Genomic DNA, 22644 nt, shown 5'->3' with positions numbered 1-22644 from the left:
TCATTAACAAGCATGTCAATTTTTATGGAGATCGGACCATAGGTGGCGCTATAACTGCTAAAAAGCTTTAAAACCATATATTTCCTATGGTATTTCCTGTAAATGGTCTTTTCCATCTATTATGTCAGTAGTTACATGCTTGCTAAATAAAACTTAATCACTTTTGATGCTTTTGTGCTTAAAGGCCTTAACTGCTTGAACCCCGATAAATGCTGCTTGCAGCTTTAATTATTATTATTATTATTATTTAAATTTTGTCTTACTGTATGGCTGCTACCTTGGCCAGATCTCTCTTGAAAAAGATATTTTAATCTCAATGAGACTTCCTGGTAAAATAAAGGTAAATAAATACATATTTAGGAAGGCTATCCCAATCTTCTGACACTCCTATTTACATACTATAGGACTTTTCGGATGTTGGCCCCTCCTAAAACTGCAAATCCTGCCTACTCCATAAGAAGAAGAAAAAAAACAATCAGAGCCCAAATGTATTTTTCACATTTATTAGTCTTTTCAAAATTACTTGTGCCATTTCGGCTGCTGCATGAAAAATGTTATATCAAATAATTTATTTTTATTGATCCCAAGATATCTCCGTACCATTGCCATACTGCATATTAAAAATATATTTACACTTGTGATATGAGAATACAAAAGTATCTACAAAACTACTATATACATTTTTGATAAATCTTCGTAGGCAGGTGTAGAACACTTTAGAACACCACTGGAGGGCGCTAATACTGCAGTTTACATAACTTTCTCTCAGAAGCAGGTAGCTTGATAAAACAAAAACAAAAGTGTAAATCCCATCTGTACTGAGGTATGATCAAACACCTCGTCAATCCACATTTAAAATCATTATCCATGACCAAAGCACAATATTAGGAAACAATTTCATACTTTATCTGACCATTTAAGTCTAATAAATAGCTCACACATCACATTAAAACACTAGCACTGGCAAAAAAATGAAATTGAAAATGAAAGGAATTGCAAAGATGCCACCTGGAGGACAAACATCTTCTAAACAATGTGTCGGTATGGGACTTGACTGCCTGCAAATCTGAGCTTTGTGAACCACACCTGTAATTTCAAATGTTTTCCCCTCATGCGCTCAAGCTCGACGTGGGCCACAGAGCGAGTGCAGCCTAGAAGCCAGTGTTGCCTGAAGCCCATCCAGTGCATCTGGATCCAGTGCAGTGCTGCAGTCAGAACCCAGCAGCAGCTCCTCAAACTGCTCACAGTCCAGAAGATCCACCATGTTCTGCAGGAAAAAGCCTTCACAGAACACTGCCAGCCCCACTGCCTCACTCGCCTGCTCAACAACACACAGATGACATCAGAAGACTGAACGCTGAAACAATGAATATGCTCAGGTAAGCTGCATGTACATACTTTGGAAGTCTGGTAGATGCTCACAGCGTTGATGAGATTTATTCTCTCTGAGCAGAGGATTTCACAGTGTCTCTTCAATACTGGAAGCTGGAATGAGTGTGCCACGGGCAGAAGCTGTACAGGATATGACATATTGCATCTCAGCTTAACTTGACATGTTTTATTCTCGTTTTTAATGCCAAGTCTTTACATTTAATTACAGAAATGTATTTAAACAGGACTGTAATGTATATGTGCTGCATGACATGTTTTTCTTACCTCCAGCAAATCAGGCACAGACACGTCTAAACATGCTGTTCCTCCACAGTACAGATGTGCCATCATCATCTGAAATAACCACATAGAAGCCATTTTACATGTCATACGTTTGTCTTGTGTATGTTTAGGCCAAGGCTTCTTAGTTACCTGGAACGTGCTGTATTTTATGTCAGTGACTTCAATGGCCATGTGGTCTGTTGTGCCATTGCTCCTGTAGAGGCCCAGCAAGTCTCTGAACCTTAAATGAAATTACAGCATACCAATCACATAACTGATTATAAGGCATGTAACATTAGCATGTAACATCAGTTTGAGTAATACCTCTGTGAAGCAGACATGAGCAGAACTCTGTGGGCATAAAACGGCCTTCCCTCCACCACGAATATCACATCAGACATCTCAGCGTTATTCAGAAAATGAGCATCTGCGAGGGTGACAGTACTTATTAACATCATATAATGATATATTATTGAAAATATTACTGGTACTTTTATTACAGCATGGAAGAGTCCAAAAAAGTTTTGGGTCAGGTTTTTTTTTATATTTATTTTTAAGAAATTAAACTCATTCAACAAGGATAGATTAAATGTATCAAAAGTGACAGTAACGTGACTTAAATAGTTTGCTTTTTTTATTATTCATCAAAGAATCCTAAACAATTTTTTATTATGGTTTCCACAAAAATATTAAGTCTTTTCAGCATTGATAATAATAAGAAATCAGCATATTAGAATATTTCCTGAAGGATCATGTGACACTGAAGACTGGAGAAATTGCCATCATAGGAATAAATTACACAGTTATTGTAATAAACTACAGTTAACTTGTAATAATATTTAACGATATTATAGTTTTTTTTTTTCATAATAGTGTATGATCAAATAAATGCAGCCTTGGTGAGCATAAGAGACTTCTTTTTTTTTAAAAACAAAAAAAAATTGGTAAAACTTTAGTTTAGGGTCCAGTTCTCACTATTAACTAGTTGCTTATTATCATGCATGTTACTTGGATATTGGCTGTTTATTAGTACTTATAAAGCACACATTAATGCCTTATTCTGCATGACTCTATTCTAAATCTCTTAATCCCACCCAATACCTAAACTTGACAGCCGTAAAGCCGTAAATAGGAGTTTATTGAGACAAAAGTCTAATAAGTTAGTTAATAGTGAGAATTGGATCTAAAGTGTGACCAGAAAAATCTTACCCACCCAAAACTTTTGAACGATAGTGTAGGTGTAAGTAAAGTATGGTGTGTGGTGATCAGCATTACCTAGTTGAGCTGTAGGTGTGTCCTTCACTGCCAGAATAGATGGGATGGCTGTAGAGCAAACACAGTGGCTAAAGATGACAGCCAGCTGCTTACGGATGTCCTTACTCTGAATTTGATGAAAAGGACAAACATAAAAGAAGTCTAATTTAAAATACAATATTTCACTTGACTGATAATTCTTGAAATGTAGCATCACACACTTAACATACACATGATGTTTTGATGATTGTTTTGTCAGGGTTACCTTGCTAGTTTTGATAATGGAGAAGAGGAGTAGAAGACCCTCTGAGAGCAGCTCCTCACAGTATTTTTCTTCCCCAATAGTGGTGAAGTCTTTAAGGAGAGAAAGCATGAGTTCAGTCCTGGACTGGAACTGGGCACTGCGCACAGACTCCAGCCACACGTGCAGCTTCCACGGCACTCCTGGGAGAGAACAACAAGCTTGTTCAAACTCTTTAAACATTGAACATCTGTTTACTCATTCTAAATGTGTTTATACACTACCGTTCAAAAGTTTGGGGTCTTTACGTTTTTGAAAGACATCTTTTATGCTCACTGCATTTATTTGATCAATAATACAGTAAAAACAGTAATATTTCATATTTTAAACACCAGTGTAGGCTGCAGGCCATACAATTTAATTAATTTAATTTCACTAGGCAGATTCATTAAACATTTTAAATAGATTGCAGCAATTAACATTTGTCAGAACTTCTAGTAAATAAAATGTTATTTTGTTTAGTTGTCTATTCAGAATCGTTGGAGAATCGTGATCTCTGTTTGAAACCAAAAAATTGTGATTCTCAATTTATCCAGAATCATGCAGATGTTACCCTTACTGAATAAAATAAGTCATTTCTTTTAAAAATAAAATTAAAAATATTAGTGTTTATATCAGGGGTTGAGAAAACATGAATCTACTTAAATAAAATCACAAATATTACTTTTAAAACTACTGGTACTTCTGCTATAATGGTGACAAAGCTGCTTGTTTTGGTTATCTTATAATTTGCTGAGGCCCCCTGGTGGGCCCTGGCCCTATGAGTGCCTAGAAAATTGCAGGTTAATCTAACTAATGGTTGCTGCATGCCAAAAATCTCTCACTGTTTATGCATCTCTAATTCAATTTGTTGTCCATTTTCTTTGATTTATTGTAAATGAGTCAGATGTGTACCCAGTGCCCTGAGCTCCATGGTGACGTCCAGGTATCCGTGTTCGGCGCTGTGCAGACTGGCTTCCTGCAGGGCTCTGATGCGGGCCTTACACAGCCGTGGAGAACAGACAGACTTCGCATTTGCTCCGTCCTCTATTCCCTGCTTCTCCTGCTCCTCTACTCCCTCTGCCAGGATCTCCTCCAGAGAAAGAACGTCCTCCTGCAGCCGCTGAGGCTGACTCAACAGCTTCCTCAACACGTTCCTAGGGGGAAATAAAATATTCATTACATAAGTTCATAATGAAATCGCACCACTGATATTGATCAGTGTGTGTGTGTTTGTGAGGGGTCAGTACCTGTGTCCATGCGCTGCAGCATGACTGAAGCAGTTCATGCCCTCATAGAGTGATGATGTCAGATGCACCCGCAGCATGGGGTCAGCGCCGCGGGACAACAGCAAACTCACCATCTCATAGTTCCCTGAAAACACGCACATACACACACAATTAAAACTGTTTATAATAAAGCATGACGTGGAAAGTTCTTTGCAAATACTATATGATATGCTTTTTACACTACTATTCAAAAGTTTGGGGTTAGTAAGATTTTCAAATGTTTTTCAATAAAGACTTTTATGCTCATTTATTTATTAACACATAAAAAGCAGTAATATTGTTAAATATTATCACAATTGAAAATAACCGTTTTCTGTTTTAATATATTTTAAAATGTAATTTATTCCTGTGATGACAGAACTGAATTTTAAGCAGTCTTCAGTCTTACATGATCCTTCAGAGATCATTTTAATATGCCGATTTACTGCTCAAGAAACATTTATTTTCACAGTCGTGCTGTTAATTTTATTTAGTAAAAATTGTAATACGTTTTTTTTTGGGGGGGGGATTTTATATATATATATATATATATATATATATATATATATATATATATATATATATATATACTGTATATATCATATACTGTATATATCAACTGTATATATACTGTTGATATATATATCAACCCCTTCAGGCTGATTCAAGACTTCAGGTCCTGATCACCCTGTCGGGGTTGTATTCGCTATAACAACCGCCTCGCTCTACATTATCCCTCTTATTACATGGCTACCTACCAAATAAATCAATAATTTGACACAAAATATTGATTTAAAAACGATTGTATTGCTTCCGCTAAAGAAAATGTATTGCTTCCGCTAAAGTCCGTTCCGTCTCTATGGTTAGAATCCTGCGTCCATAGCAACGCTCTGTTTTTCATGGCAACGCTGTGTTATACTTAGCAGTGGTCTGTTATCAAGAAATAAGACCACATTCTACATTAGAATTCAACCAAGCCATGTAATAAATATAGATATAAAGTTCATTAGAACTGCATTAATTTGAAATAGAATGTTTTTGTAATACTATAACTGCATTTACCGTCACTTTTGATTAAATGAATAGATCATTGCTGAATAAAAGTATTAATTTCCTTCAAAAACTGATCATAAACTTTTGAATAGTAGTAGTAGTATTTACACTACAAACAGCCTCTGCTATAGTTTTACTTATTGGGAGTACATTCAAACATAAAACATGATAAGGATGACTTTGCGCAGTTTTTTTCCCACCTGCGGCAGATGCCAGCTGGAGGGGTGTTTCTGCTGAGCTGTGGTGGCTATTTCTCAGGGCTGTTCCCTCCACATCTGCTCCCACATCTAACAAGAGCTGGAAGGGCAAACAAAGTTCATTTAACATGATAGTCCTCCAGTGTTAACATATAATATTTTATAGTATACTATAGATCTAAATATAAAACATGCCTTCTTTTGTAAGTCATTTTTAAAATGAACATTAATAAAACACACTATTATTAAATAGCTACATATAGTAACAGGATTGTACATGTAAGTAGTGTGCATGTTCACCTGCACTACAGATATGTGTCCATGAAGCACTGCAAAGGTGAGGGCCACCCAACTGCGGCTCTCAGGATGGACAGAGGGATGTTTTGGTGAACAGTTGGGCACCTGAAAAGAAGAACAAAGTGAGAGAGAGAGAGAGAGAAAAAAAGTATTTATTGGTAAACAACCAAAATTCTACTGCATATGTGTGAGTTCCCAGAGTGCTACATTACTGCAAACCAACCATCCATTCAAGAATGTTAACCTGAAATGAGCCCACCTGTAAGGGTGTTCAATCTTGCTTGCTCCTGAAGGGCCAATATCTTACAGAGTTTAGCTTCAATCCTAATTAAACTAGGTAATCAGAGCCTTCAGGATTAATAGACACTTCCAGGCAAGTATGTGGGGAAAGGACATTGGGCTTCTAGGAGCAGGAATGGATGGCCAGTTATAGATACATCACTATCTCACGAGCAATTCGTACGAATTTGTACAAGTGAGTAAAAGGTGGCTAATTCGTACGACCTGATTAATACGAATTCGTACCATTTGTCTAAATCCCAGTGATGGGTATGTTTAGGGGCGGGGTCAGGGGTAGGTCATTCATACGAATTGGTCGTATGAATTTGTACGAATTAACCACCTCATAAAATTTGTACGAATTGCCTTAAGATGGGGTTGGATATAGGCCTATGGGTGAAAAAAGATTTAATGCGACTGAACGTGCACAGTGTCATTACCGCTATGTCCAAGTTTGCCCCAGCATCAATGAGCATGTGCACCAGCGCCTCGTCCCCTGCTGAACAGGCGTACATCAGTGGAGTCATGCCCTACATACCCACACAGAAAGAGTTAAACATGGAGTCAAGTATATGATTTTCCAACCTAAAAAAAAAAAAGAAATTCAGAAGTTCAGGCTTTATGGGGTCACCTGGTCATCCACTGTGTTCACCCCATCTGGGCCCAGAAGCTGGATAGCCTGGCCAATCAGATCAGTGCGGCCAGAGTTGAGCATGCGAAAGCCAAGATCCAGATTAAACTTGTCCGTGGCAGCCTTTGAATCTAGACGTTTAAAGGAGGTGAAACAGCACTCTGGCCTGAGAAAAAGAAGGAGAGAGAGTGAATTTGGAGCTAATTACATTAAAAGAATGTGAGTAAAAAAATTATATTTTACAGATAGAGAGCCAAAGTACAAAGTTAACTGGATAAAGACAGATAATTGAACATGTTTGTTGTGGTATGTAGGAATTAAACCCTTCACCTTAATTTTGCCAGCACTATGCTCTTACATTTAAGCAACAGGAACATCTTACTTGAGCTGTCGAGGTTCACAGTCCAGTCCAGGGAGAAGCTGTCGGGCAGTCTGTCTCACATCATCACTGTCCACTAACAGGCTCCGTCGATGCTCCGCATGGACCATAGCGACTCGCATCCACTCCATCAGAGGAGGAAGTAGAGGAAATGGCCTGAGAGAGACACGGCATTACAGTTATTTACCAACATCTCTCACTTCACCCCTCTGTCTTTCTCCTTGCCAAAATGCACACACACACAAACCCAGAAAAATTTATGGGAGATCAACAGTGGCACAAAAATGGATCAGAGAGAAAAGAGGACAGTGTAATTACAAAGGCTGCTGATTTGGCTCGCCACAGCCTCTTTCAATCCTGTCATTTATTACCACAAACAAGCCTTAATCACAATTTGAATAACAACATCTGCCATCTTCAACAGACACAGTCTCGCTGCAATTCAAATCAGTGTGATATTACAGAACAAATCCTCTAAGGTTTCCTTCTTCTAGTATCTGTGCCAGGAGTGCTGTGATTCTGAAGCATGCTCACAACCATAACTGTCCACCTGCTAAACACATTAGTATTCATTATCTGACGTGAATGCAGAGCAAGGTTTCCACACAGAGTGGAGCCACTCATCTTACTAGAACAGACCTGAAGGTGAAATTCCAAGTATGTCTATAATCTATAGGGAAAAAAACTAATTTCAAAGAAAATCTAAATACTGATCGAAAAACAGAAGAGGAATGGACAAATGAGTCTACAAGAAATGCACTTATAATAGTCAAGGACGACTAATCCATTATGCTTGCATAGAAATCTAATATACACTACCTTTGAAAGCTTTGGGGTCAATAAGGTTTTTTTATGGCTGCATCAAAGATATATTAAAAATTGTAATTATGTGAAATATTATTGTTTTATATATACATACAATATATTACATTTTTATTTAAAATGTAATCCTGTGATGGCAAAGTAATGGTCCCTCTGTCTCCTGACTTTGGCTCTTTATGAGCCTTAAACAGGTAAAAGTGGTTTTGGCTCATTGATCTCACCTCTCTTTACTGAGGGCTATCCTGGGTGGCTCAAGGTTGGGGTTCTCCAGTGACTCCATCTGTGGACTGCGTAGGTAGTAATAGAGTGTGTGAAGAGCGTCTGGAGACCAGGAGATGGGCTGCAGGCAGAAAGGACGTCCTGGACTGAGACTGGGACTTGCTGAAACCAAACGCTGCATATGGTGCATTGCACGGGAGACCAAGTCACCTGCAGGAAACACACATACATTTGAGCTGCAAGCACAAATTCTGTGAAAAGTTTCATATTGTCAAATTAAATGCTTTTCAAATGGACTATGCAAAAAATTCCTTAAGATCTGAAAGCAGACTTGCACCAAAATCAAAATGCGCTGCTGATGTAGAAAAGCCATCTGTGTTTCCAGTTCAACCCCATAAACTAAAGACAGTAGCTGTGCAGCCAAGTGCAAATATGTCTTCTTTTTTTAAAAGTGCTGACAACACACAACACAAAGCATATTTCAATATAGCAAAATATGTCTTCAGACCCATCTGTTTTATGTCCAAATGTGGAAATGGAAGAGGATTCGCATAAACTCAAACGTCTAGGAGCTTTATTCTAAATTACTCTGAGGGACATTAAATCTGCTCTTTTTGCCTCCCAATGCAGAAAACCAGACTCAAGCTGCTCCCCAAAGGAGGAGAAGATATGATGAGGACAGACACACTCCTTAAAGTCTGTGTTGACCATTAGACAGAGCAGCTTACAGTAAAGTCAGGGGACACTGTCATCCATATGTGGAAAGCATCATTTAGGAAAGAGATGAGACTGAGAGAACACAACAACAGCAGAGATGCATTATTTTATCCTTGACTGGAAATACTGCTTTAATATGTGAAAGAAATAGACATACTGATCAAGAGGGGTATGGGAAACAATCTAAGCAATCAATCACATACGGTCTACATGGACCTTAATGAACACTTGTGCGCATTAGTTGTTAAACAAAGGGCGCTTTACGACTGCTTGAGTGTCTGCAATCATAAAGCATAAAGAAGGTGCTTTTTACTCCTTTGACCCAAACAGAAGGTGCTCTTGTACCAGCAAAACAACTGCAGGAGTGTTGCTGGTCCCCTAAGGGAGAGCGTGTTTCCCTCTCTGGTGAATGCGGCCCCCCTCCCTCATCCTGAACTGAGGTCTGCAACGTAAACAAACTGCCCACAGTTCAGGCCTGCAATGTCGAGTTGTCAGAAGAGCGGCACTTAAAATGTACAGATGTCTCACTCTGTCTTACAGACATGTAAAAACAATCGTGCAGAAATAGCATTTCACTGGACAGTAATAGACTGAGATGAAAAATGGACAACGACAGTGTTTCTACATTAAAGTTTTAACAAGTGCCTTTTGGGTGACCTAATTCTTAAAGAGAACTGCAGTGTTTTATAGGCTGAGAAAAGCTATTTCTTCCTGGTTAGTTCACCCAAAAAATGAAAATTCTGTCATCATTTTTCTACCCTCACCATCTTCTGAACACAAATGAAGATATTTTTAATATTATTCAATCCATTTTGTCCATCCGTTGAAAGTCCACGCAACCAAAACTAAAAACATATCGTAAAAGTCATCCATTGGAATCAAGTGGTTTCATCCAAGTCTTCTGAAGAGACACAATCACTTTATATGATGAAAAGATATAATTAAGGCTTGAACCACTCAATTTATATGGATTTCATTTACAGTGTTTTTAACTTTTTGAAGGCTTCAGAAATCTCTTGTTTCACTAAAAATATCAATAATTGGGTTTCAGAGATGAACAAAAGTCTTATATATAAATGATGACCGAACTTTTTTCTAAAGTGCAAAAAGTGTAGTGCAATACACAAATGCATTATTTTATGAACTTTTTAGCGAATCAACAAACGTACAGTGCAACCACTGTAGTTTGATTACCAAACCAGTTATTCTTAGTGAACCTAAAACATACTGTAGAGGCAAATTGTTTAGTAAAATACATGAATGAATGGCTATTAACCGGTTATATTTAGTGAATCAAAATCACTTAAAAGTAATTATTAGTCTTTAAAAGTTCTAAAAGAACCATTACTCTAACCGCTGAGTTACCAGATTAGGTTTAGGATCAGATTCAGAACCACAACTGTTCAATTTCGAATTACTTTTTTATACCTATAATATGACAACAATGTAGCATTTATTTGTTTAGTTTTTTTAAACTAATTATACACAGTGCACTGTCACAGTCCTTCAAAATACCTGAATATGAACTGGAAGGGTTGTGACTTACTGAGTTCCGAGAGGCTGCCCACACAGGTGGCCAGCAGGGCCTGCTCCAGCGTCCTGAGCTCCAGCTGTGCGTAGGCATTCTCTCTGCTCTCCACCGCTGAGTCTGGACCCTTAGCATACGGACTGAAATGGGCAGGCAGAGACAGCTCACCTACACATAAACAGATTCAATGAGATTAAATCATCAGAACTCGCAACAGCATCGAACAATTCATTAGTATTTGATTCATTTATCGTATGTGTCTCTAAACATGAACTCTTGCGTCAGCCCTCAATTATGGGGGGGATGGGGGAGACAGACTGCCAAGGAAAAGCCAATCGTTTTCATATACAGTACGTGTGTCTGACAGAGATAAGAAGAGGAAGTGTGGCAAGTCATCATTTCCTCTGCTCGGAACATAGCTCTTTCTCCTTTCTTTAGTCGTCTCTTCCTCGCTAAATTATTCATGCTGTGTCTTATTGCTAACTGTCTCTAAGTGTCCATTCTATTCCTGTAGATTTCTATTGCTGATTAATTATTAATTATAATTTACAATAATTGGTGGCATGATATGTTTCAGCCACGTCTAAAGCCTGGTGCACACTGTACGATTTTAACCACAATTTGGCCATCTGAGACTAATTCACTTTTTTCTGAGATCCTACAGTGTGACATGGCTTACAGATGCGATCATGTTCGTACAGTCTGACAAGAAACAATCGTGAAGCTGATACTATTACAAATCACTCAGTGTGCAGCTGGTTTAACACTGGCACATTGGCCGTCATGCTGAATGCCGTATACGGCTCCCAACAGAAGGGTGATCTATTTCTTCTCGCCACAGCATAAGTATAGTTTATAAAGATTATCAATCCCAACAGCGTTATAAAAACAATAATAATTCTTGAATGCAGAGTTGATACATTTCCAATGTTTCAGAAACTAAGCGTAAGCTGATAGTCAGTAAAATTAATGAGCAGATCATATGTTTGGCAGATGATTTATCAAACCCAAATACAGGATATGTGCTTGCTTGGCTTTTGATTTGATTTGAAATCCATGCCTTACCCCTGGATCTCTCTTTCACTGGGTATCAGAAGGGGATCAAACGAGGGACTTGTATGTGGATTTGTTTTTTTCTTCAAGCTAAACGATAAACCATTCACGAGGTACGGTATACACATTAATCTCTGCCACGAGGACTCAAAATATCTCTCCAGATGTTGACTACCTGATCTATTTTGGTACTGATCTACTTAAATAGTATTTATCTTACAGCTATTTGGTTGAACAAACTCATCGTATAGCCACTTTGAGCAGTTTTGTTTATGCTTCAGCAGCAGATTCTCAGCTTAGTGTGCTACGACTGCCTACTAAACACAAAAGAGTGATCTTCAAAGCAGAGCATAGCAGTTTTTTGTCTGAATGATATTCAAATAAACACTGTAGATTTCATGAACAGAATCTGTGTATGTATGCATTTAATAATTTTCCATATAAAGTGTAAAAAATAAAAACAGAACTGTGTGGATGGGTCACAGTGGCATATATGTCATTTCCAAATAATTATTATGCTGCACAACTTCTTCAACATTGATAATGCTAAATGTTTCTTGAGCACCAAATTAGCATATGATCATTTTGAAGGTTCATATGACACCGGCTCACACAGCTTTACCATAACAGAAATAAACATTTTAATATATTTGAAAAGTAAACAGTTTATATGATATGAATATGATATATGATATGATATGAGATATATGATATGATAGATATGATATGATATGATATGATATGATATGATATGATATGATATGATATGATGAAGGTAAACTCCAAACGTATTGTTGGATTCTGTACCTTTTGGCTCAATTTGCTTGTTTTTAAATGCAATGTATTATGTACTCTCATACAGGGCTTTCTTAAGACTGTTTGTTTAACTAGTAGTTTGGGAAACTCACCGACTAGCAGATGTGGAAATATGAAAAATGTTTTTGCACATACTGTATGTGGTAATGAGCCTAGTCAGAATATAACTCTGTCTATAACCACATCCACATGCCCCCTGAACTGAGGCAGTCTGGTCTAGTTAAGGTCATTTTACATGTGCTACAAATCATAGTTATTAGTTAATACAGTGCAGCTGAAAATACAGAAATATGTCTTTATAGAGACCCCAAATCTAAAGCAGGTCTGCACGTGTAGGAGCTGCGTAGCTGTTTGGCCTGGCATCTACTGCCAAATGGGTTTGTATATGGGTACGTGTGAGCCACAGGGTGTGTGATGCAGCTGGTCAGGCTGTGGACCCACAGACCCAAACCCCTCTATCCAGAACACACCCATTCCCTTTCCCACAGCTAGCCGTGTCTATACTGGCAGCCTTGAGGCCATGACATGCGTCATAGGCAGCCGCACACTCCCACAGACACATATACGCACACATACACTCTCATCTGCTACCATCATTGTGGACTGAGGAAGAGGGGAATGTGTGTGCACTGCCATTATGTGGAGAGAAATTGAGCTCACACACACCACTGATGGGAGACTGGGAAATCCATACGAGTGTGATAGGCCTGACCAGGAGTTACGCTGCCAATGAAAGAGAGAAGGAGAGAGAGAAGCCGGGAAGAGACATGGTTAGGGGTTATGTGGCAGAAAATACACTTAAAATGAGATGAGCTGAAGTGATTCTAATATTGACCTCTACTAATGTGGTTGTGTGTATACTGTAGAAAAGCATCATAAAACCAGAAATATTTCAGCCGAACAATATGGTATCTTCTTTTAAAACTTTATCAGACACATCTAATATTTTTATAGTTTTATGAGTAAAAATGTTGTGAAACAAAAAGCTTGTTGTCAGGGTGCCAGATTGTTAAGGGCTTCCACTGGAAACAGATGTGTATGACAAAACACTCAGGTATGAGTAACAGAGAACTGTTTTGATCTAGGTTTTAATCTTTTAAGATCTAAGAGATAAAAAAATAAAAAAATGATATAAACCCAATAAATCAATAATTACAGTATTTTATATAATGTCCAATTACCAATAAATCACCAAATTTAAAATGTATGCTATTTGCAGTATTTTGTCTAAATAAAATAAAATTTAAATCAAAAGGTAACATTTTTCAATTGGTAAACATTAGTTACAACTACATTGGTTAACATAAACTAACAATGAAAATACTTCTAAAGCATTTAATACTCTTAGTTCATGTTAATTTCAACATTTACTAATACATTATTGAAATCAAAAGTTGTATCTGTTAATATTATTTAAGACATGAGCTAACAATGAACATTTGTATTATTGTTAATTAACGTTATCAAAGGTTAATAAATACTGTAAGTGCTAACAAATCAATAATTCATCATAACATTATAATTGATGGTAATCCATTTTGAGTTTGCTTAAGCATTTCCTTGTGTTATATGATGAAAAATTTAAATAAAAACAGTTGGAAATGAGCATGCATTAAATCCAATCCAAAAATAAATCCAATTTTGACTGATAAATATAAATTAAATAAATCTCTAACATCATCCATAGTTACTTGAAAGTACAATTTGCTTTACTCCATTGCTCTGAAATGTGTTAAAATGACAATAAACCTGGCTTTGATAACATTCAGACTGCTCTATATTAAGAATTGATATCCATTTGTTTAAGAACCGGTTAGTTCTTTAGTTCAGTAGTGTTCGTCACCAGAGAACAAATCCCTTAAGAAAGTGCTGAAAGAAACCTTTCTATTGCAAACCCAAATGCAACCACACTGATTTGCTTAAATAGGAGTGATCAACTTATTTTCTTTGCCTGATTTTGCCCAGGTAATATGGTGTGAACACAGTGGGTCCAGTCACACGCTACCACAACACCACCATTCTACGCAGGGCACAATGGCACAAGTGTGCTGAAGAGCCAGAGTCAATCGGCCCTTGTGTAACTAGGTGCTGTGCTGGAAGTGCCTGTAGATTGAGGACATGGAGCGTTGACTGCTATCTCTAAGCGCTAAAAGGGGAGGTGCCCTGTTAGTTGTGTGTGACTGCGCACACGGATCATTTCTGCCAAGATTTCCTCTCTCCAGAGGGCAGACCATAGATAATAATAACAACTTCCTGCATCCAGCTCCTTATTTAAGACACAGCCCCCACTCATTGGAAGAGCTTTGGGTTTACAATTCCAGTCAACAGGGAGATACTGTACAAGGTCAAAAGATTTACTTCTTAAACTTGGCCTACTTGTATATGCTGTTTTACTTCTAAAATCACCTAATTAAAGAGTTTGAAAGTAATACATCCAATATATTTTCAGCATCATGAAACTTTTATTGAAATATTAAATTTAATGTTTAATTTATTTCAATTTTAAATGTATGACATATCCAATAAAAAGGGAATAAACTTAGCAATATAACTGAAACAGTGGGCTGCTCATAAAGCAGATGGCTTTTCTACTGTCAATTGTAACCTTAGCGCAACAAACCCTTCTAGGAGAACCTCCTGGAGTTTAACAGTCTTCAAAATGATACACATTATGCAGATTTTGGCAAGGGGCTACTACTCCAGGTGTTCACATACTCAAATGCAATCTCACTGGCAAACTACTGCAAAACATTATTTAAGTCAGCTTCGGAGAATATAAGGGTGATTCTACAATTAGGGGAACTTTTGACTACTTGAAATCTTGATTTTTTTTTACTATTTTACAGATGCAATTATTATAAAACATTTGAATTTTTTTACTGAATTGAAAATCTAACATTTGTGAAGCATAGACATTTCCTGATTCAACACATTTAGTAAATGCATTACAGATTCTAGGGGTGTGATTTCTAATCCCGGACGAGCCCCCAATTTCTGTTAAATTCTTTTAGTGTATAGTCATTGGATGCAATACACTTATTGTGTACATACACTTGTGTAAAACAAAATTGTAAATTAAAATGAGCATTTTATTCTTTAGAATCATGGATCAGAAAAGGGGACAGAAAAGCTCCACTAACTGAAGAATCACCCATTAATGAATGACCTCTCTATGATGGACAGACAGGTCACTGATCACAACCTCTCAGTTTAGCCCCATGACACCACTTGCCACCTCAAGCCATAGCTAAAACAGAATGACAGCCTGGTCAGTTTCAGAGCTGCAATCTAAAGCCAGGAATTCACTCTGAAGCCTCATTCTTGAGAAAGATGGAAAAAGCAGAACAACAGTAACTACTATACAGGATCTCCATCTGCCCGCTTCTCTCACCCATAAACTCCTGAGCCAGTTTCCATGGAGGCAGTAATTTCAATTGCAAAGTATTTTTGTAGCAGTTTTTCAAAACATGTCATGGCTCTAGAGTGGATTTCCTGATCTGAGGTTGAACGGAGGACAAAATCTCTTTCTGATGATAGCTTAATTACTTACAGACTATTCAGTGAGCCTTCGCAGAGTAAAGGGGTTATCACTGAGTAGGATTTTAATGTAATTTAGCTTGTCAGACTGCAATATTAATCAAAGTTGGAGGATTTGGTAAGTATGGGATAAGTTGAGGAGAGACAGCATTACAACATTAATCATCCAGAGCTAATCCATAAAACATGATGGGTGTCAAGACTGAAGGCTAACAGATACTGCTAAATAAATCACTGTGTGTAATTGCTGTGATGACAAACACTTGATTAACTTGCACTCTGTGGTGAAGAAACTGCATACATCACTCAAGGAACACAATGTGGATGCGTAATTATCCTCTATTAACCCTTTGCAATGACTTTTCAACAAGGTGTTGATTACATCACATTTAATTCAGTTTTACAAAATATCCTCAGCAAAGATCATTATTTTCACACAAGCTAACAGAAATGGTAATATTCAAACAGCAATCCCCTGAAACAGAGGCTGAAATTGATTTGACACCTACTTAAACGGTCAAAGTCGGAACAAAGAGGTGTAGAGTAACTCAAGATGGACTGTATTCATAAAATGCCTGATTAGTGAGTTTTTAAGGGCTGTCAGGAGGTACGAAGAACATGGTGTTCCCCAGTGTATACTTACTCACATAATACTGCATTTTCTGTGCTTTATGAAAAGCTCCAAGGTACCTTCTTTGAACATTAACAATGTGTAAAACCCCTAGTTTTTACATTTGGATTAATGAGGTGGTACAGGGAATATTTTCTTTCAATTGCAAGCTCTTTATGTGAGTCTAAGTGATTAGATCTTTGTTGTAACAAAACAATGAGGCTGCCCCATAAAATGTTTTATGTTGTATCATAAAATGCTACACTTCTACATGCATTAAGCTCTCATTTGATGTAAATTAAACCACAATTGTTTCCTCTCTTAATTCAAATCAATATAAAGGTGCATTTTGTGCACTTGATGAACATACATGCTACGTATGAAAAAAAGTTTTTTTTTTTTTCTGTACAGATGAAAACGTTATCTAAATGATTCCCGTTCACACGCATACACTGAAACGACTAAAAATGAAGTATTATGCATGCCAGACATGTAACTGGCAATGTCACTTTGTAAAGAAAGACGACGCGTCGCGCACATACGCATTCTAACGCCGTGCCTATAGACTACACACGTAATACGCATGTGCACGCAGTCACCGTTTTCACAGATTCACGTTTTTGAAGTTTACACGGGGATGATACCGGTATCGCTTTCAAAACCCGTTTTCAAAAACTTGCACTGAAACCTACTTCAAAGATTGCATTCTCAGGCCACCAAAAGGCCGTTGTCGTTTAAATGAACGGCCGGAACGCATTAAAAGTTTTATATAACATACAATTTTTAGAAAAAGCATAAGCATGAAGGTCCATCCCTAACTCCAAAAGCTACCCAATGGGGTGTAAGCAGATCATATGAGATTATACTATATGAACTCATATGAATTAGCCATCAATTTGGCAAAATGTAAAATAGTTTCAATGGTGATTTTGAGAAATGTCTCTCTTTTTTGTGTCCATACAAATGGAAGTCAATCAAAATGGCTTAGTTATCAACATTATAAAAAAAATATATATATATATATATATATATATATATATATATATATATATATATATATTATTTTTATGTCATATAGGTTTGGAAAAACATGAGTAAATGCATTTACATTTTTGGGTGAACTTTTACTTTTACATCTGTACAGAAATGTGTTTGAATAATGATGATTCTAAAGTCACTGCAGTGCAACTTCCATTACTGGCCACCCTGAATTTAGACTAAGTAACACCTCTTTGGAACAGATGCTAATGGGTCCAGGCAGGCATGCTGGGGAGTTGAGGAAGGTCAACTCGCACACAGAGCAGCTGTCATTGCATGCTCTAGAAAGGCACCTTCTCCTCTCCTTATAGAAAGCATTTGTCCACTCTAGGTGCTCAAGTGAGACCCTCAGAACGATGTTTATAATAGCACTTATTGACTACATGTGTAAACAGAGAGCACAGACCTCATGTGAAATACTAGCTTCTGTGTAGCAGCTTCAGTCCATCTAGCACACACAAAAAGGTGAGACCTCTTTTATACACGTTTTTACTTCTAAATAATCCCAGAAGACATTTCTGACTTTTGAGAAAGTCTTATCAAAGTAGAGCTTATCTTACTTAAGAACTCAGTCTCCTAAACACACTCTCTGGCTTGACCGTGGCTGGGAAATGCTCTAATTTCTGCGGTTTGTAGTCAAGCTCAAAGAAACTGGGCTGTGTGGGCGGAAAGTTTTATGAGGATAATTAACCAATGATGATTACAAGGCTCCACACACAGACCAAAACTCAACACCCCATTCAGTGGGACTGCTCTCACGGTGTGGAGAGCCAATCTGATGTGAACTGTGTCTCACCTGCATCCCCTCATTTGACCAGCTCTTTTATGTCCTGTCTGTCATTAAAGCCAAGTGGGGACCTCAATTAAATCAGACTATTTATTTAAGGGGCTCAATCGCTTTCCTTTTAGAAGACTAACATCGTGTTTCCGGTTGACATCTTGCATGGCTGAGTCATAATGGCCATTATTAGCTTGTTTATTGTAAAGGCTTTTCTGTGACTGCAGTTGACCTCCACCTAAAATTATGGTGATACAATTATCAAATAGATAAAGGGTTCTTTTAGTAAACTAGTTGTAATACTACAGAAGTTGTTCATGGAAGCAATAATTAATTATACATGTGTGGGCCCATTTATGCAATATTCTCTGCTCATTCTGAAGAGATGCTTGTTTTTAAAAAGGAAATCACCCCCTGCCAGCCACTGGTGGGTTGTATATATTTTCAGCTGGGATTTTCCCTATGGCCTGCCACAACACTGTTGTCTTTTTTTTTTTTTTTTTTAACCAACAAACCATTCTGCTACTCTGATCTAATGATATATTGAAAAAACAAACAAAATATGAGAACTCAAATTCTGTATTAAATGGAAACCTGGCAACCTACAACATTAATGCATCATAATTCAGTCTTCTGATGCCATCTGCTCAAGGCACTTTGTGTGGACAAATGCATAGAGGCCAAAGAACAAGACCACAGTAGCTTTCACAACAGAAAATGGGCAATTTTTTCTGTCATTTTAGCTGTGCGGCACTAAACAGTTCCAGATGTGGCTCTGCTCAGCATGTGAGACAAGAGTGTTTGACATGAAAGCCTATGGCAGCCTTCTCTCATTCGACAAGTCTCTAGCAAGTAAAAAAAAAAAACTAGGCCTATTTGTGGTTCTCAAACATTTGATTTCCAGGATGAACAAAATTCAAAACTGACTAACAGTGAGCGTATGCAAATAATATTTTATCATTATATTTCTATGTGTTGAGTGTGCTTTAGACTGCTGAGTTTCTAAGCCTCAGTATCATGCAGGTCAGCTGTATTTCAGTATAAGTGAGCAAAACAAGTTTACCAGCCATGGGTGATTGAGCACGAGTGCACTGTCACATCAATCATGCTGAGTGTGTACCTGTGAATCAGATTAATACATTTCTAAGCCTATGCCTCCATAGGGGGTGTTTGAACTACACCTAGGGTGCAAAGTAAAAAACACTCATGGAAAGATGTTAATAGATACCACATTCAGAAGCACAAAGTGAAGTAGGTGTTGATGTACTGTATCCTAACCAATAGTATGTAGTTTGTGCGCTGCTGTTGGCTTAATGGCAGCTTGATGGTTTCGATTTCATTCCCACAGGATATCAATAAACTCGTACTTTTAGGCGTGAAAATTAAACCATAATTTCCTCTCTTGTTTTAAAAAGGCTGCCCTGTCACAGAGATGATCAACAGACTGATTTAAACCAGAGGGAGAGTGTGTGATGGCTTTCCATTCTTTTCCCTCTGGCCTCTCTCACTTGTTTCTGCTCATTTTCCAGAGCTATACATGGCTTAGAGCAGAACAATGGCCTTTTTGTTCATTTCTGAAAATGTGTTTGACCAGTGGGATGTACAGCCACAGCCAAACCTTATTTATAATGTAGAAGCTACCATTTTACCAGCAAGTTGTAAACTGTGAGAGTGAAATCCACACAGGTAGCAAATCAAGTCTGAAACATTATAAGTTTGTCCATGATTCAATCAGTATTATCTACAGTATTATAGTATTACAAGGAAATGATGTATTCACGGGATTAATAAGCCATCACTTGTGCCAAAAGAGGGCAAATATAATTTTCTTGTATTCACATTTCACACCAAAGGCAGTGCATCACTGGGCCTCGAGTTGTCATGCATAATGATCAGACTTGTGGTGAGACTCGCTTTTCTGACATTTGTTTACACATAATTATGCAGAGCTGTGCGCATCCCTCTTTGAGACAAGATGAAAGTGGAAAAGATAATTAGTTTTTTTCCCTGAGACCAAGATCAAGGTGCCTCTCAAAGACTCAGAATCTAATAAAATAAGACATTTGTCAAAGATCAAAATCAAATAACACATGCAAACAAAATAATAACGAATAATTTTGCTGCATTTTACAATATAGAGCTTGTTACATTACAAAATGTAATTATGTTGCAGAGCCACAAATTGGTGTTCACTATTATAGATACAGTCGTGCTCAAAAGGTTTACAACAAAATAAGAGGGATCATACAAAATGCATGTTATTTTTATTTAGTACTGTCCTGAATAAGATATTTAACATACAATTATTTTTGTGTAAAAAATCTTATATATAAACTTTTGAGCACGACTATATATTGTAAATACTTAGGTTATAGCATACACTATAACAATTTTATTAATTTGAAAAGTGCTCTATAAGTAGTTAATTGTAACAAATTAAACACACTAAAATGTATATGAATTTTGAAGGCACTCTTGTTTTGTATTGTTCAAATTGCAAAATGAGGACTACAATGGTTGGCAAGTGTGTAAATTCACATTCTGGTGGTAGTTAGTCCTTAACAACTTTTATTAAGAACTCAAAATTCACGTTTGTGGTATGATGACTATAAACAACAGTAATGAAAATTCCCAGGGTAACCAAAGGGCTCAAAAATACTACTTTACGACTGCGAAGTGTTAACTACTTTAATATTTGATTAATTTGTCTTACCATTGGCGTTCTTCCCGCAGATGAGATGTTCATAGTTTTGCACGAGACCAAATATATCCGCGTCATTGCTGACTGCAGCCTCGAGCGCATCAGCCGTCACTGGTGAGATGTTGGTTCCGCTCCGCGCCACCGCCAGCACACGAAGCCCAATTTCCTCCACTAGATTTTCAATGCACGCGGTCAAACAGATGGCCGCGTACTCATGAATGCGCACGGAGATGCGAGTGTCCACCATCCAGCGGAAAAAGCGTCCAACAGACAAACTCAGCGTGCAGCGGGAAGATTTGCTCTTGCGCAGAACCTCTCCAGCGCTCATGCTGTACAACGAGATGGCTCTGACCGCGGCCGAGACGCAGCTTTCCGCCAGCGCCCAGCTCATGGTCAGTCTCATCGCGCTCTGCACCTCGAACCGCGTGCACCTGCAGTGCACAACACTCAGCCGCTGCGCTTCTCTGGAGATCCGCAATAAAGCTCTGCGCATAAGCACTGACAGACTCCTGACGCTCTCTGGAGTGAAAGACAGTCCCTCTCGAGCAACTTTACGCAGGACCACATCGATCTCTTCATCTGTCCAAGGGAACTCCTCTAATTCTGGTAACCTCGGACACTTGGAGAAGATGTCCTCTGGGTCTTCAGGAAGCACCGTGTTCACGGTGTCCCAGCTGTTGTTCCTGCTGTTTATGGATCCCGTGTTGCTCCACCAGTTTCCCCGCTGTGGAGAACTGATGAGCGCCTGGGAGTTGGACTTGGAGGAGGACAGGCTGAGGGATCTGTATGAGTCACCGGCTCCATATCCAGAGTCCAGAGTCAGATCCTCCAAAGTCTTCATAGTAGTATTGCTCAAGGCTGCCATATCTTTCTATTTTTTTAAGTGATTTATTCCACGTTTTTCAATTTATAGTGTTTAACAGGAGGTGGACTCCTTCCCTGGTTAGTAAACATGCAGCGCAAAGGCACGATCCTTGTTTTAACTTAACGCACGTCCATCGCTAAGCACGGCTCTTGGTTTAAAGGTCAGCACTCACGGGCAATCCAGTGCCATATGAACCCTGGTGCTCAGACAGAAACTTTTAACAGCGAAAAGTTTCGTCCAATCAGCGGACAGCTTTCTCTCAGCCAATCAGACACATGCAGCGCTCGCGGAGTAAAGTGAGGAGATGTTGGTTCTAACTGGGACAAAAACGTTCGGTCATTAGGCTACTAAAGATTCAGTTTTGGCCTTTGGGTCGTTTTTATTTATTTATTCTATCTAAACACAATCTATCACAAATATATATGATTGGATTTGATTTGATTTGTTTTTCTTAAAAATAAAAAATAAAAACCCGTAAAAAACTAAAATTCAAATGCCCTTACTTGTATTGGGGAACAAATTGACCCAGTAAGGAATTAATCTGATTAGTATAGAGTTAATAGGCAATAAATAGCAGCTCTCTTAATCAAATTTAGTATGGGCCAGAAAGAGGTATACTAGAAAGGTTCCTGCATCTGTTAGATGCACATGTGTGCCCTCGAGTGGCGG

At 38.0% G+C, this 22644-nt stretch overlaps 1 protein-coding gene across 1 annotated transcript; it reads right to left on the bottom strand.

The window, feature by feature from the left end:
* Window positions 1-487: 487 nt before the first annotated feature.
* Window positions 488-22164, bottom strand: abtb2a (ankyrin repeat and BTB (POZ) domain containing 2a). The gene is made up of 17 exons (XM_084404948.1): window positions 21123-22164; window positions 10596-10745; window positions 8335-8542; window positions 7295-7447; window positions 6913-7078; window positions 6722-6811; window positions 6006-6107; window positions 5709-5805; window positions 4438-4561; window positions 4103-4344; window positions 3173-3351; window positions 2929-3034; window positions 1978-2080; window positions 1804-1894; window positions 1657-1725; window positions 1399-1512; window positions 488-1318 (listed from the first exon to the last, which is right to left on the bottom strand). Exons 1-17 carry the CDS (start codon window positions 21973-21975, stop codon window positions 1118-1120), a joined length of 3048 nt encoding a protein of 1015 aa, XP_084261074.1. The 5' UTR covers window positions 21976-22164; the 3' UTR covers window positions 488-1117.
* Between the last annotated feature and the right edge of the window lie 480 nt (window positions 22165-22644).

This window comes from Rutilus rutilus, assembly GCF_951802725.1.
Source record: "Rutilus rutilus genome assembly, chromosome: 3".
Lineage (NCBI taxonomy): Eukaryota > Metazoa > Chordata > Actinopteri > Cypriniformes > Leuciscidae > Rutilus > Rutilus rutilus.
This window is presented reverse-complemented; position numbering and strand designations above follow the sequence as displayed.

Bases quoted from the DNA above. Each gene is read 5' to 3' on its own strand.
- abtb2a (XM_084404948.1), bottom strand. From the start codon at position 21,975: ATGGCAGCCTTGAGCAATACTACTATGAAGACTTTGGAGGATCTGACT. The intron at 7,448-8,334 runs GTGAGATCAATG...TGTCTCTCTCAG, and splicing joins ATAGCCCTCAGTAAAGAGAG to GCCATTTCCTCTACTTCCTC. The intron at 5,806-6,005 runs GTGAACATGCAC...TTGCCCTTCCAG, and splicing joins GACACATATCTGTAGTGCAG to CTCTTGTTAGATGTGGGAGC.